At 33.6% G+C, this 14,054-nt stretch overlaps 1 protein-coding gene across 3 annotated transcripts; it reads right to left on the reverse strand.

The window, feature by feature from the left end:
* LOC106716482 (protein fem-1 homolog B) lies at nt 1-13,633 on the reverse strand. 3 transcript variants are annotated; one of them, XM_045681728.1, is made up of 14 exons: nt 13,297-13,633; nt 11,142-11,295; nt 9,089-9,333; nt 7,754-7,901; nt 6,903-7,057; nt 6,387-6,512; nt 5,777-5,974; nt 4,743-4,826; nt 4,532-4,627; nt 2,661-2,744; nt 1,921-2,054; nt 1,138-1,256; nt 378-500; nt 1-214 (listed from the first exon to the last, which is right to left on the reverse strand). In XM_045681728.1, the coding sequence occupies exons 1-14, from the start codon at nt 13,441-13,443 to the stop codon at nt 57-59; spliced, it is 1,971 nt and encodes a 656-aa protein (XP_045537684.1). In that variant the 5' UTR covers nt 13,444-13,633; the 3' UTR covers nt 1-56. The 3 variants fall into 3 exon arrangements, with proteins under 3 accessions (XP_045537684.1, XP_045537683.1, XP_045537685.1); XM_045681727.1 differs by having other exon boundaries at nt 2,661-2,771; XM_045681729.1 differs by lacking the exon at nt 13,297-13,633 and adding an exon at nt 13,019-13,176 and having other exon boundaries at nt 2,661-2,771.
* Between the last annotated feature and the right edge of the window lie 421 nt (nt 13,634-14,054).

Below are 14,054 nucleotides of genomic sequence, written 5' to 3' on the forward strand. Positions count from 1 at the left end.
GAGGTTATCATATGAGGTGTAAATCTCATGGACGCGTGCATGTGAAATAGGAGGGGCTACTTCATGGGCGTGACGCCGTGCATGGTGAGGAAGTCGTGAAGGTCACGAGGGACCTGCGAGGGTCTGTACTGACGCCGGTGTTGCGCCAGCGCAGCCGCCGCCAGACACGACAACCTCGGCCTCAGTGCTGACCGCACTAAACTCTCTGCGGGACCTTTGAAATAGCAAAAAAGCATAATTAAAATTAACAATAGTCTAAAAAGTTTCATTAATCGTGGGTTTCTGAGACCAAAACCTCAAAGATATTGAGAGAATACTTTTTATACAGAGTAATTGATGTCAGAAACCAACGATTAGTTATTTTGTGTAGTAGTTACCTTCCATAGCGGCGAGGAGTGGCGTGAGACCGTCCGCGTCTACTGCGTCAACGTGCGCACCTTTAGCCAGCAGCTCGCGTGCCACCGCACAGTGAGCCTCACCCCACTGCTGCTGCTCCTCCGCTGTACACAACATACTTAGTCATATCATAACATTCAGATAGATGGCGCTAACGTTTCCAAATTATAACACATTTCATAAACTAAAAAAAAAACTATCCACCTTTACTGTAGTCACTTTTAAATTATCATTAGCCAGGTCACAATGATGTACCTTTGATCATCAATCCTGGACTATTTCTCGGCTTATACCAGAAAGTCAATTATTGTTAGACTACCTGTTGCCCGCGACTCCATCCGCACGGAATTAAAAAAAAAAACTTAATAAGTAACCTATGTGTTCTTCCAGACTATGTTCTACATCTGTGCCAAATTTAATCAAGATCCGTTTATCCGTTCAAAAGATACCTTCTAAAAACATCCATCTATCCGTCCATCCACTCAAATATTGGCATTTATAATCTTACTAATATTATAAATGCGAAAATTTAGATGGATGGATGGATGTTTGAAAGTATCTCCCATACGACTCAACAGATTTTAATGAAATTTAGCACAGATGTAGAACATAGTCTGAAAGAACACATAGGCTACTAATAAGTTTTTTTTTTAATTCCACGTGGACGAAGTCGAACGCGACTGCTAGTATTATAATATAAGTAAGATAAAATTGTAGTTTTTCGTGTGTAATGTTTCTTACCAGGCATTAACGGTACAGATATGAGGGCGACGTGTAGCGCGGTGCGTCTCGTGTCATCTGCCGCGTCAACCTCCGCGCCGCACTCCAGTAGTAACCGCGTCGTACGCGCACACGGGAACCTAAACAACAAACATATTCACTATATAACCTTACTAAATTGTAAAGGGGGAATGGATGGATGGATGGATGTTTGATTGAATGTATCTTAACGGATCTTAATGAAATTTGTCACAAATGTAGAACATAGTCTGAAAGAACACACACAGTTAGTTAGTTAGTTAGTTTCAAGTGTTGCATTATCTGTGCCCGCATGAAATACCGTCTTCGGATAGGATTTTAATTATTTAGGCTAATCATTTTAATTAAACTTATAAACTTTATTGTTACTTTACACCTTTGAGGGTAAAACTTTTAAGTACTTTGAATGTCTATATCAAATTAACAGACCAAAAATAAGTTTCAAGCTTTTAACTATAAAAATGACTATACTTCTATACAAATTTCCAACCCCCACTTTCAACCCCTTACAACCCCTTTTTCGCGTTAAAAAGTAGCCTATATCCTTTGTCAAGCTCTAGATTATTTGTTTACCAAATTTAATTTAAATCAGTTCCATAGTTTTAGCGTGAAAGCGAAACAAACAGAGTTATTTTTGCATTTATAATATTAGTAAGGAAGTAAGGATTAAGTCACCCCTAACTTGGGGTAGGCTCCGAGCCCCTCAGTGAGGACGTAGCTGATGATGATGATGATGAAGGATTAAGTATTTGAATGTGTACTGACTGACAGACATCGCTGGTGTGGAAGTCGTCTACTGGCGTGCGGCGGTCTGCAGCAAGGTGCAGCAATGTCTGACCAGACTGCAGCCGCACACTTCGCAGACCGAATATCGCACGACGTACAGCACTGCGCGACTCCTGCGCAACAATATACTGCTGCTTCAAGTATCACCTCACGCTCACTTACAATTATATCACCTTTTGTATATTTTTCGTTTCAGTTTGGTCAATTTATGAGGTAGCCATTTCAATATTTTATATTCAAAGTTCGAAAATGTTACAATTTCTTGCAAATTCTGGTTTAAAGTGTAAAAAACTCAAGAAAAACTGTACAATATTCACAGCTGATATATTAAGCGAAAAAACGTCCAAAAAATATACTAGATTGTGTAAAATTTAGCGGAAAAAAAATGGAGAGAAAAACTGAAAGCTCTAAGTGACGGTAGCGCCAAAAGTCCGATGTCATCTGTCAACTGTCAAAGTTTATATACTGACGTATATAAACTTCTGGGGATATTTTCTTATTTAAAAATGTATTCCTTGTTACCTGTCTGCCGAAATCAAAAGAGTTCCAAAGCCATTTTTGTTATAAATAATTTATCAGCTATAAAAAATACTTATTTTTTAATTTTTTGAATGAACCTTTTTGCTATCTCAGCAAAAGACAGTTTTTCTTCCCATTTATGGCCGATTTGATAAATAATGTACCTTTTTATTACTAATATTTAATAGAGTTGATACTACCTCATCATGTTCAGGATCTTCCAGCAGTCTCGCAGCGACCGCGACCAGGTAGAGCGCGGTCCGCACGTTGCTCTCGTACTCCTCCTGTTGCGAGTACGCGAGAGCCAAGCTCTGATATTCAACACTAGCAACACTCTATACCGTCGCGTTTACATTGCTCCTAACAATACTACATAACTAAATTAAAAAAAAAAACTGACTGATAACACTTTAAAAGTATACAAATCGAATGATACTTATCAAGTAAAAATGTTGTCCTTTTATCTGTCGGTTAAAAACCTAACCATAGTAAACTAAGATATCAGAATCTGTGAGAGGCGTTGCTATCGCGGTTTATTCTGTAAATATTTAAAACCATAGACTTATAAAATGACATGACAGCTACAGTACAAAGAGAATCTTGTGACTTTTTTGACATTGTCAGAGGGGCGCTAGTGAGCTGTCATAATTTATTTTCACTTTTGCCCATAGGGTCAGATAGTTTTGTCTGTCTATTAATATAAAACCATAATGAAACGGCAGTCTGTAGAAGTACATACCCAAAAAAACAAGATGACCCTGAACATACAGTCTTACGAACATACATATACAGACAAAATTTAAAAAAAATCTTTTTGTTACGCAAATATATCACGTGTATGAAATATGTTGTTTTTTCCATACAAATTGAAATGTTTGTATGAAAAATAAATTCAAAGAAGCTTATTCAGGACTTGGATATTGTGAAACATTCTTTAATATAGTTATATAGATTGTTATCTGGCAAATGTAAACGCGACAAAAGTACAGATGATTTGTTAGTGTATGTACGCACTTTAGTGGTGATTATTGTTGCTATTCTAAAACTTAAGGCGCTCATAACTATTAATTTCTTATTACCTACAAACTGAAATATTGAATCTATCCCCAAACTATTTTGGACAAGTGAACCCTTTACCAAAATGAACTGTTACTTCAGACCCCCATTGCCAAATTACCTACTTTTAAGATCAACTCCTTTATTCATAGTCCGCTAACTTAAAACAGCTGCCACAGAGTGTTATTTTTCCTATTGACTTAGATCAGTGTTTCCCAAAGTGGGCGATAACGCCCCCTTGAGGCGTTTGAAACCTAGGAGGGGGCGATAAGGGGCCCAAAAAATGGGGGGTATTGAAATTAATTAAATTAATGAAATTGTGGTTTTTAAGTTTTAGGGCTGAATAAAAATTAGGGGGCTCTGAAATATAATTGATTTTCAAAGGGGGCGGTGAAAGAAAAAAGTTTGACAATCACTGACTTAGGTCAATAGAAGAAGTCAGAGTGAGAATTAAGCTTTAAGTTTTAGTAGATTATTATTAATAGGACATTTTTAGACCTAGTCGTCCCCCAAAATCGGTTTTCGTTTATGTCGACCCCTAGGTAACCGATATCAACCCCTTGGGGACCACTTTGGGACCCCCTGCTCTATAACTTCACACTTAAAACCATCAAACGACCGTTCATTTTAAATCTATAAATATCACATCTAAGTCTTTATAAAGAAAGGATGTTGTATTAAAATATATTCAATATTAAAAAAAACACAGTTCAATTGATCAAAAATATTCACATCGCTATGATTTAAATTATTCTTTACTAATAATTATAGTAATATTCAGAATTAAATAAAAAACGTCTATTAAGAAAAAAAAATTGCAAGAAAAACTAGAAAGCGCCATCTACTTAAAATAGGTACTAAACTAAAAACGTGTACTATAACGCTTTAAAAAATGTCATCTACAACTAGTGATGTGTTTAATCGATATCGATAAATCATATCGATTAAACACATCACTACAACTAATAAATGGGTATAAATGAGGAAAAATATAACATATAAAATAGCAACATACTATCAAGGCCTCCGGGTCAAAATTGATCTGCGGCTTTTTGATCCTCATCTGACCTCGCTTTAATTCTTCTGCACACGCTTCCAATACAAAACACACCTGCAAAAAAAAACAATTAAAACATGAATTAAGTAACTGAGGTACTCATAGTTAGTGCTAAAGATTACTTAACAGCTGTTAGTTTATTTTTAATTAATTAAAAGTTAAATATTACCTGATTTAATGGCAATTCAATACCGATGTGAATCATTTGAGAGAAGACTTGCGCGAACCTCAAAAGATCCTTAACTATTGACACCTATAAATAAAGTTAACTATTACTGCCATTATCTAGTATTAATTAATACAAACTTTAATTATCCCTTAGCGTATATTTAAGTTAATACTAAACTCTCATAGATCTGTGGTAATTTTTTAGTCTATGATATGATCAGTCTGTGGATTTTTATTCTATAAACGTTTAGGGGAAATATTCAATTTTTTTTTCTCTTAATCACAATGTAAATTTGCGTTGAATTCAATTAGTTAGATGAAAAACTTTCAACAGTTGAAATGTTGAAGGGTTGATTCAACTACAAAGGGGCTGCATTTTCATCTATATCTATATATATAAAAGAAAGTTGTGTTAGTAACACCATTTATAACTCAAGAACGGCTGAATCGATTTGACTGAAAATTGGTGGGCAGGTAGCTTAGAACCAGGAAACGGACATAGGACAGTTTTTACCCCGTTTTCTATTGTTATTCCGCGCGGACGGATTCGCGGGTAAAAGCTAGTTTTTCATAAATTGATTGATTCATAATTGACATTTTATGCATAGTTTTTGATTATTACAATTTTGTTTTTCAACAATTATTTATGTAAAGTTATTTTTCTTACTTATATAAAATTAATGTCGTTAATTTAACGTTTAACTTCACAGTATAACATCTTACTAATATTATAAATGCGAAAGTTTAGTTGGATGTATGTTTGAAGGTATCTCCGGAACGTCTCAACAAATCTTGTTGAAATTTGGCACAGATGTAGAACATATAGGCTGCTTTTCAACTTATTTTTTAATTTCCCCGGATGGATACACGAGTAACAACTAGTATAGAATATCTTCTATCTGTTACTTATCGGATTACAAGGTATCCTTTTATAAAATCCAGACTATCTTTGACAGTACTGTATACTCCAACAAATAGGACAGTTGTACACTGTACTGGATTACAAACGACCATTAGTAACTTAGTTGCATTGACCTTGTTGTGATGTCGCAGCTGCAGCGCATGTCTCCAGAGTGCGAGACAACGGTCAAAACGAGCCTCGTCAGCAAACACTGCGCCACGGAAGACTACAGGATGGGGGAGATCTGGACATCCTCGTCCCAGTACACGCTCCCGTACCGCCAGACCCTCCATATGCAGCGCATGCGCATTCCCATGCAGCCTCTCCACATCCTATCACACGAGGAGTGACAATAACCAGTACACAACTACTTTTACGGAGGATAGAGACCAAGGTAAGAAAGAGACCATTTCCCCTTCCTTCAAGTTCCCTTCTCCATCAAATCCATTTTCCTTTTCTTTCTTTTCCTTATAAAAAAGAAAGGAAAGAGGATTAATTAGATCTCCGCAACAAACACTCATCAGACAAAACACTAAAGAATTAACCATTAATTCATATAAATGACAAAATAGTACATTATCTCTAAGATATATGACAATAGACAATATTATTACATTCAATTTAATAAATATAAGTTCTAACACTCCTTAAAGTTTTTAAAACTTAACTTCAATATCGTAAAGTAGTATTTATATGTTAATTCTTCAAATCCTTCAACATAATATAGTATTAAATATATTATACCTCTATTGTAGTGCTCTCCCTCCAGTTGTCGTAAGCTGGTATCGGGTCCGCGGGCTTCTTCAGCAGCAGTCCGTACCGAGTGTCGTACCGCATGACCATCGCACGGTGCAGGTACTGGTACGCCATCTACACACAATCACACAAACCAAACATTAATATTTATTCATACAAACTTTCATACATACAAAACAAATTTCACATTCAAAAGAAGTAAAAAATATTTAAAACTAGTTATCGCCTGCGACTCCGTCCTCGTGAAATTAAAAAAAACTTAATAAGTTAGCCTATGTGTTTTCCCAAACTACATTCTACACCTGTGCCAATAAAGATCCGTTCAGCCATTCCTGATATACCTTCAAACAAACATCCATACATCCATCCATACATCTAAACATTCGCATTTATTTATATCGATACAATTTCAAAGTCAAAAATTATATCAAAATGTCATAATGCAAGTAAAAAAGTGTCATTATGTCCTACAAAAGGAGACAGGAAATATAATTCTTTACTTACCCTTAAACAATAGTACTCTTTATCGTTAGCAAAAGACGCTCCCAACAGTTCGTAGGCCTCAATAGACTGCGCCCTCGTCACCTCCGGCCTCGTCGCCAACAGCTCCACTACTGAGGCACGCGCCCGCTCCGCCGCGCACTGCAGCGGTGTCATACCTGACACAATTATATGTCACACAAAAAAATACATATCGAGGGGTGAAAGGCTATTTGTTTTAAGCGACATTTTTTGCGATATTGACTTATATATACTAGCTTTTACCCGCGACTCCGTCCGCACGGAATAAAAAATAGAAAACGGGGTACAAATTATCCTATGTCCGTTTCCTGGTTCTAAGCTACCTGCCCACCAATTTTCAGTCAAATCGATTCAGCCGTTCTTGAGTTATAAATAGTGTAACTAACACCACTTTCTTTTATATATATAGATTCGGAATCAGGGAATTTTTCTGATTCTGAATATATATATAAGTCAATATCGCAAAAAATGTCGCTTAAAACAAATAGCCTTTCAATCCTCGATATATACAATATGATGCTCTTAAATAAAACCATTTAAGTTACTATGAGACTTTATAAAATTTGAAGGTGGTATAAAACAAATCTAAAAAAAAAACATTTTTCACGATACGAATTGAAAACTATCCCAAAGTAAACTTATGCTTAATATGTATAAAATTACATATTAAAAAAAATTGTAATAAAGAATAAGTGAACATAACTGTAAATCAATGTATGGAATTTATATAAAGTTAAATAAATAAAAAACATATTAAATATAAATGTACAAAACACATAAAAGATACATTTATAGTAGACTAAATTCACACATTGACACTTAAGACTACTTACCATTCTCGTTAGTAAGTATCTTAGCATTATGATCTATGAGTGCGCAGACGACTGCCGCGTGTCCGCATTCAGACGCAAAGTGCAGCGCAGTCGCACCGCACAGTGCGCGCTCGTCCACTTTCGCACCAGAGTCCAACAAGAATTGAACCTAGAGTACACAGACAAAACATACTAATAATTAAATTTAAAAAACAAACCCAACTAACTAAAGATACTGCAGAAAAGTAAGAACTTATCTTCCCTGGTGGACAAAAATTAAACTAAAGTTTAAGTACATAAATCTTACGCTTTCTTGCGAATGTAAAAAATGCCGTAAGATTCTTGCAAATTATTACATGGATGGTTGGATGATTTGTTTGAAGGTATCTTAACGGAACGGATCTTAATGAAATTTGACATAGATGTAGAACATAGTCTGGAAGAACACATAGACTACTTATAAAGTTTTTTTTTTTTAATTCTACGCGGACGGAGTCGTGGGAAAAATCTGTAATATTATACAGTAAGTGTACAGCTAACCAGGCTAGTAAAAAAATGAGAACTTGTCATTAATGTTAGTTTTAACAACATATGATTTAATAATCATCTCTGAATGTTGATAAAACAAAATGCTACATAACTTTCAATGTTAGAAAATTCTCACGATAACAAATTGTACGATAAATCCACGCCACGGATACGTTAGATAATTCATAAAGCTATTGAACTTTACATATAACCTTAAACGATAAAAAATAAAATGTCATGTCTACAGATAATATCGTGAATTCATTGACAAAATATAAAAAAATTATAAGACATTTAAAAATTATGGTATTTGAAACATAGATTATTTAATAACAATCCTTAGTAGAATGTTTTATTGTATGTACAATCGAGAAATCTAGCGGTGTTCCATCTTAAAAGCTACAATCGTTTGAACAGTTTGTACACATTGAGACATCGACGCGGAACAGTAATCAATAGGACATAGCTTTTTAATGTATAAGAAGAGGCGAAGTTTGTCTCATTGTAAGAATAAAGTCAATTGGTGTAAATCGAATACCGCGGATTTCCGCAACTGTACTTAATTTCCATTATGACCTGTAGCTTTTACGGCTGACCGTCTATTTCTAAGGCCAAAATCCCCGATTAAACATATTGTTATCTCTCTTTTGTCTGAGATAATGACAGGGATGTCGATATGTTGTATATAGATTTCAAAAAACAACGGTAATTCAATTTTAAACGAGTAAACTGCCATTCCATTTCTATAGTTGTCCGAAATTTTATAGTAGTACAGTTAGTTTGGACGTTTTTGTGTGTGGTAACATACATAGAGCATATTAAACTTACCACATCCAAATGTCCTTTGTACGCTGCTATCATTAGACATGTATTATTATATTTATTCGCTTTATGTATATCAGCGCCATGTCGCACTAGATATTTAACTATGTCTAGACGGCCATCGAAGCAGGCCGCTCGGAGTGGTGTGCTTAGGGTCTTTGTCGCATGATTGACGTTTGCACCAGCACGCACCAGACGCTTAACGATGCCCAAGTGACCTGCACCAGCAGCGCACCAGAGCGCTGTTGCACCTGGAATTTATTATATTAATTTAACAAACTAAACATTCACTCCTCAGCTGTATAACGAAAAGCTATCTTTAGTCCGTGACTATCAGAAGTTCACGTCTATTTTTCATTTAACTTCACTAATATTATAAATGCGAATGTTTAGATGGATGGATGGATGTTTATTTGAAAGTATCTCCGGAACGGCTCAACGGATCTTGATGAAAATTGGCACAAATGTAGAACATAGTCTGGAAGAACACATAGGCTACTTATTACGTTTCTTTTTAATTCCGTGCGGACGGAGTCGCAGGCGACTGCTAATATTTTGTATTCATTATATTTATCATTCCTTGTATAAAAAGACTCAAGAAAATGTTTTCATAATTTACGAATTTAGATTACCACGTACACGACATATTAAATTAAGCTAATATTACACATAATATGTTACAGAAATATCTTTGTTTTTAAACTTTCGTAACAAAGAAAATATGTACGAACGGAATAACATAGATTCTATAATAAAACGATTGCCCGTGATTCGTCGAAACTATATTAGTAGTGCTTTCGATTTCAAAGAAACACGGGACTATGACGATTACGACCCGTGTACATCGTACGGCAATGCCAAAGTAATTTATAACACCTTACGCCGAATTTAATTGCTATAAGTCATACGAGGGAAACAAAGACGTTTCTGGATTGATGCCAGGTACAGAAAGTCAACGCCAGGGTGACAAGTCTGTAGCAAAAGTAGAGACTCATTCAAGGATGTTAATATTTATTTCAGATAGATAACTATTATCCGCAACTTCATATTGCAAAATTTAAAAAAAAAACTAGTAATAAATATCACCTTTGTCATCATATTTTTTTTTAATCTGTTCAGTATTTTCCGAGTCTATTCGACGCAAACAAACAATCCAATCTTTCCTCATTATAATATTAATATAGAAAATTGCGTATAAAAGTATAATAAGTATGAAAACTCGCTAAAATTAACGATGAGGGACACCTTTAGTTATCATTTAGTGTTATTGTGTGGCAGTTAAAGAAAAATAATTTTAGAGACTTAATATAAAGAATACTTATTGTGTAAAATATGTTATATAATCATTCTTTCCAACTTTATTTAACAAGTACAATAAATGCATTTACAGATGGTTAAGAAAATATTTTTTTATTGGAAAAATCTCATTTTAAACTTCCTTGATGTTAAACTCTAGCACCACCACTTATAGTGGTTACAAAAATTTATTTAAGAATGTCCTGTATTTTATTAATGCATAGTTACTTTACTAATGAGTGCGCGGTACATCCCAACTCCTTTGTACATTAAAGGTGTCACTAAATATATCAACACGAAAACAAGGATAAAAGTCAATGTTCTTGAGACAAGGAACAATCTTTAATTACAAAACCTTTTTATAACAACAAAAAAAAAAACATCGCACACTTTCATAAATCTGCAAGGCTACACATTTCAAATTAACAATGTTGCACAATTTTAAAATGTTCCATTCAACAAACAAAGACGTTCTTACGATTTTAATTAAATTCCATCCAAATATTTACTTGTAAGCATCCAATAACTAACAACAAAAAATTGTGTGCATTTTTTATTTTCTAGAATGATAATGTAATATTAAAATAGCATCCAACTTATAATGGTAAAGTAAGTCCGAAGAAAGTATGAATTGTATAAAAGATATGCTTACGAAGGGACTGATTATTTATACATATGACAGCTGGTAGAAATTTATGAAAGCGTAATAATTACAGGATTAACAAAATAGCGGAAATAAATAGTGATTATAAATATAACAAACCTTCAATAACATATTCATCAAACTTGACAGTGCCTTCTGTCTCCAATCTGACGGGAGGCCTGAACTTCTCTAGGAGCATTCTAACAGCTGCCTCACGGCCATGACGCGCAGCTGCTATAAGCGGTGTGCACTTTATACCCTCCCAACATATATCCTAAAATTTACATTTCATATTAAAAAAAATACCAATGTGACATATGTGGAAAGTGCTACCTGAAATAGTTAAAACAGCAAAGTGAACTTTGCCCATAGACATCAGCAATAAAGTAAAAGGTTTATTGTTTATTGTATAAATCACCTCACATGCCAACCCCATTTGCCCTTTCAATTCCTTCCATACTAGAAAAAATGTTTAATATTTCCGTGTTAGAAGTAGTATCACATATTTTCCATTTAAACAAGGATGAATGGATTACTCCAGCTCCTCAGATAAAAGAATTTCAGTGACCCTTAATAATGCTAGAAGTCCCCAGGAAAAATTTAGTTTCACCATCAACACCTAGTTCTAGTGATGTTTAAAAATAATGTTAGGTTCTTCAATCACATTCAACAAGATTATTTACATTTTTGTTCATTGTTTAGACAACAGAAATCTGATTGGAATCATATTTGTACAATACAATAAGATATTCAATATTGTGTCTTAATCAAGTACTATTTAAAAACTATTCCTAAAATGTAATAATTTAAATAATAAAAAAGAAAAAATCTTTTTAAAAACAAGCTTTTATTATGTTCTTGTTAAATAAAAGAATTAAAAAATGTAATGCACCTAAACTCAATGAGGTTTTATTGTTTCACTGCAAAGTTCCTATGGCCACCATTCAGCCCATCAGATCACCACCACCATAATATGTATATGCATTGTCAAACAATTTACACATGTATGCAAAATTTCAGCTAAATCGGTAAACAGGAAGCAGATCAAATTTAATTTGCAAGATTTGATGACAAAAATTGAGTTAAGTGAAACTAAATAAAAGCTTGTAATATGTATTGGAACATATTTACTAGGCAAAGGTTTTCATCAACCCTGATAAAAACTAATAAATATTGTATTATATTAGAACTCATATGATCTATCTTAAGTCATATAGGCACTGTATGTGTTATAATATTCCACCAACAACATCAGCAAATCTCTCTAATCATTTAATAAGCATAAAAAACACTAACATATTTAGACCAAGCATCATGTTCTTATGTTTACTAAAGGCAAAGGGAAGAGAAAAAAGGGTATACAATTCAAGTCGGTCATGAGTCTAAATATAAATTTGTTGCAATGTCAATGACATGAACACAACACATGTGATGCGGATAAAGGAAGGCAGCTATAAATAAAACACAAGTACCAAGTTTGTTGACATGACTAAGGAAGACGGTGAAAACAAATAATAGAGTAATTTGGGAGACAAAAAGCTGTTGTTCTGACAATATAATACAATTTTAATTTGTTTTGTGTTCTTGTCGTGTGATAATATGGTGAATAATGACTTAGTCACTATGAAACATGGGATGTAGTATTCAAAAATTTATTTATTTAAATACAAAGTAATCTACATACAATACACAGTGACCTCAAATTTTATGTGCAATTTGTATATAATAATAAGAAAATATCTACTTATATAAGGACTGTTATAACAAAATACCTCTTATTTGTGTTTCAAACAGCTTCTTATCAATTAGTTTTCTATTAAAACACTATAACCATGATCTCAATACAATTACAAAATGACAATCAAACAACTAAGACATTACATTCTTTAAACATGAAATAAAATTGCATATTTTTTAACTGGGACAATAACAAATTGTAATATAATAAATCATGTTACACAAGATGATTTCATCACATATTTAAGAATTTGAAATACCTGTAGTGTGCAGAGTAATTAGATTCAAGTCACTACTTTTATAGTTGCCCAAGGACATAAAGATGTTAACAATTAGGAATAAGACAAATTAACCCCGATAAATATCTTGCAAACGACGCAAAATTAATAAATAACGCAAACATTGCATGACACGCAAAAGGTAATGTACGAATAATGTCGATATAAATAGAAAATTAAATGACAGGAATCTGCGTCAAAAAATTACTGCAGGTTTTGATATGATTATGGCATCATATGAAATTTAAAAAAAAACTTACCCTATTTAGCAAATCGTCAATTTCGTCAGTATTTTTTTCATATAACAATGCATATAATGTTAAAGACAATCCATCTCTTGCTGCGAAAAACACTCTTTCTCGTAAAGTGAGGATACACACTTCCTCTACCAATATTTTGTCCTCCATTTTTTCTATCGTAGTTTATTTAGTACAGCAACCATGGGACAAATAATTGCAACTAAACCAACACTTGTTATTGTACAAACATATGAGCGTAATTTTATTAAATCCGAGTCAATATTCTAGTCATAACCATAAACAGAGACGACGAAAAGCAAACTGACACAGCGCAACACAGAGAAGATCTACCAAAGAATATAAAATTTACATGACGTTTGAGATTTGCGCTGTCAACTACTATCGGCTAAGATTTGAAAACATATATTTTTGAAATCGTAATTTATAATTTTATGTAAATGTTAATTTAAAAATATAGGTTAAAAAACACATTAGTGTTATTGATGATATTACGTAGTCTTAGGAAACTCGTATTTTGTCGATATCAAATAAAATCAAATAGAAACTTAAAAAGGAAACAATAAAACAAATTCACTTTAAAATAATCAACCGCTCTTGAGGATATCATCATTATTGTAGAACAAATTTGGTTTTGTTTTAATTTAAAACATTAAAAAAATAGCATAACCTGGAGTACCATTTTGAATTTACAATGCCACGTTTTGTCCAAGTGGAATTTTCTGACCAATGAATGAACAGTTGCACGCACTTCCTTCAGT

This window comes from Papilio machaon, chromosome 16 (genome assembly GCF_912999745.1).
Source record: "Papilio machaon chromosome 16, ilPapMach1.1, whole genome shotgun sequence".
NCBI lineage: Eukaryota > Metazoa > Arthropoda > Insecta > Lepidoptera > Papilionidae > Papilio > Papilio machaon.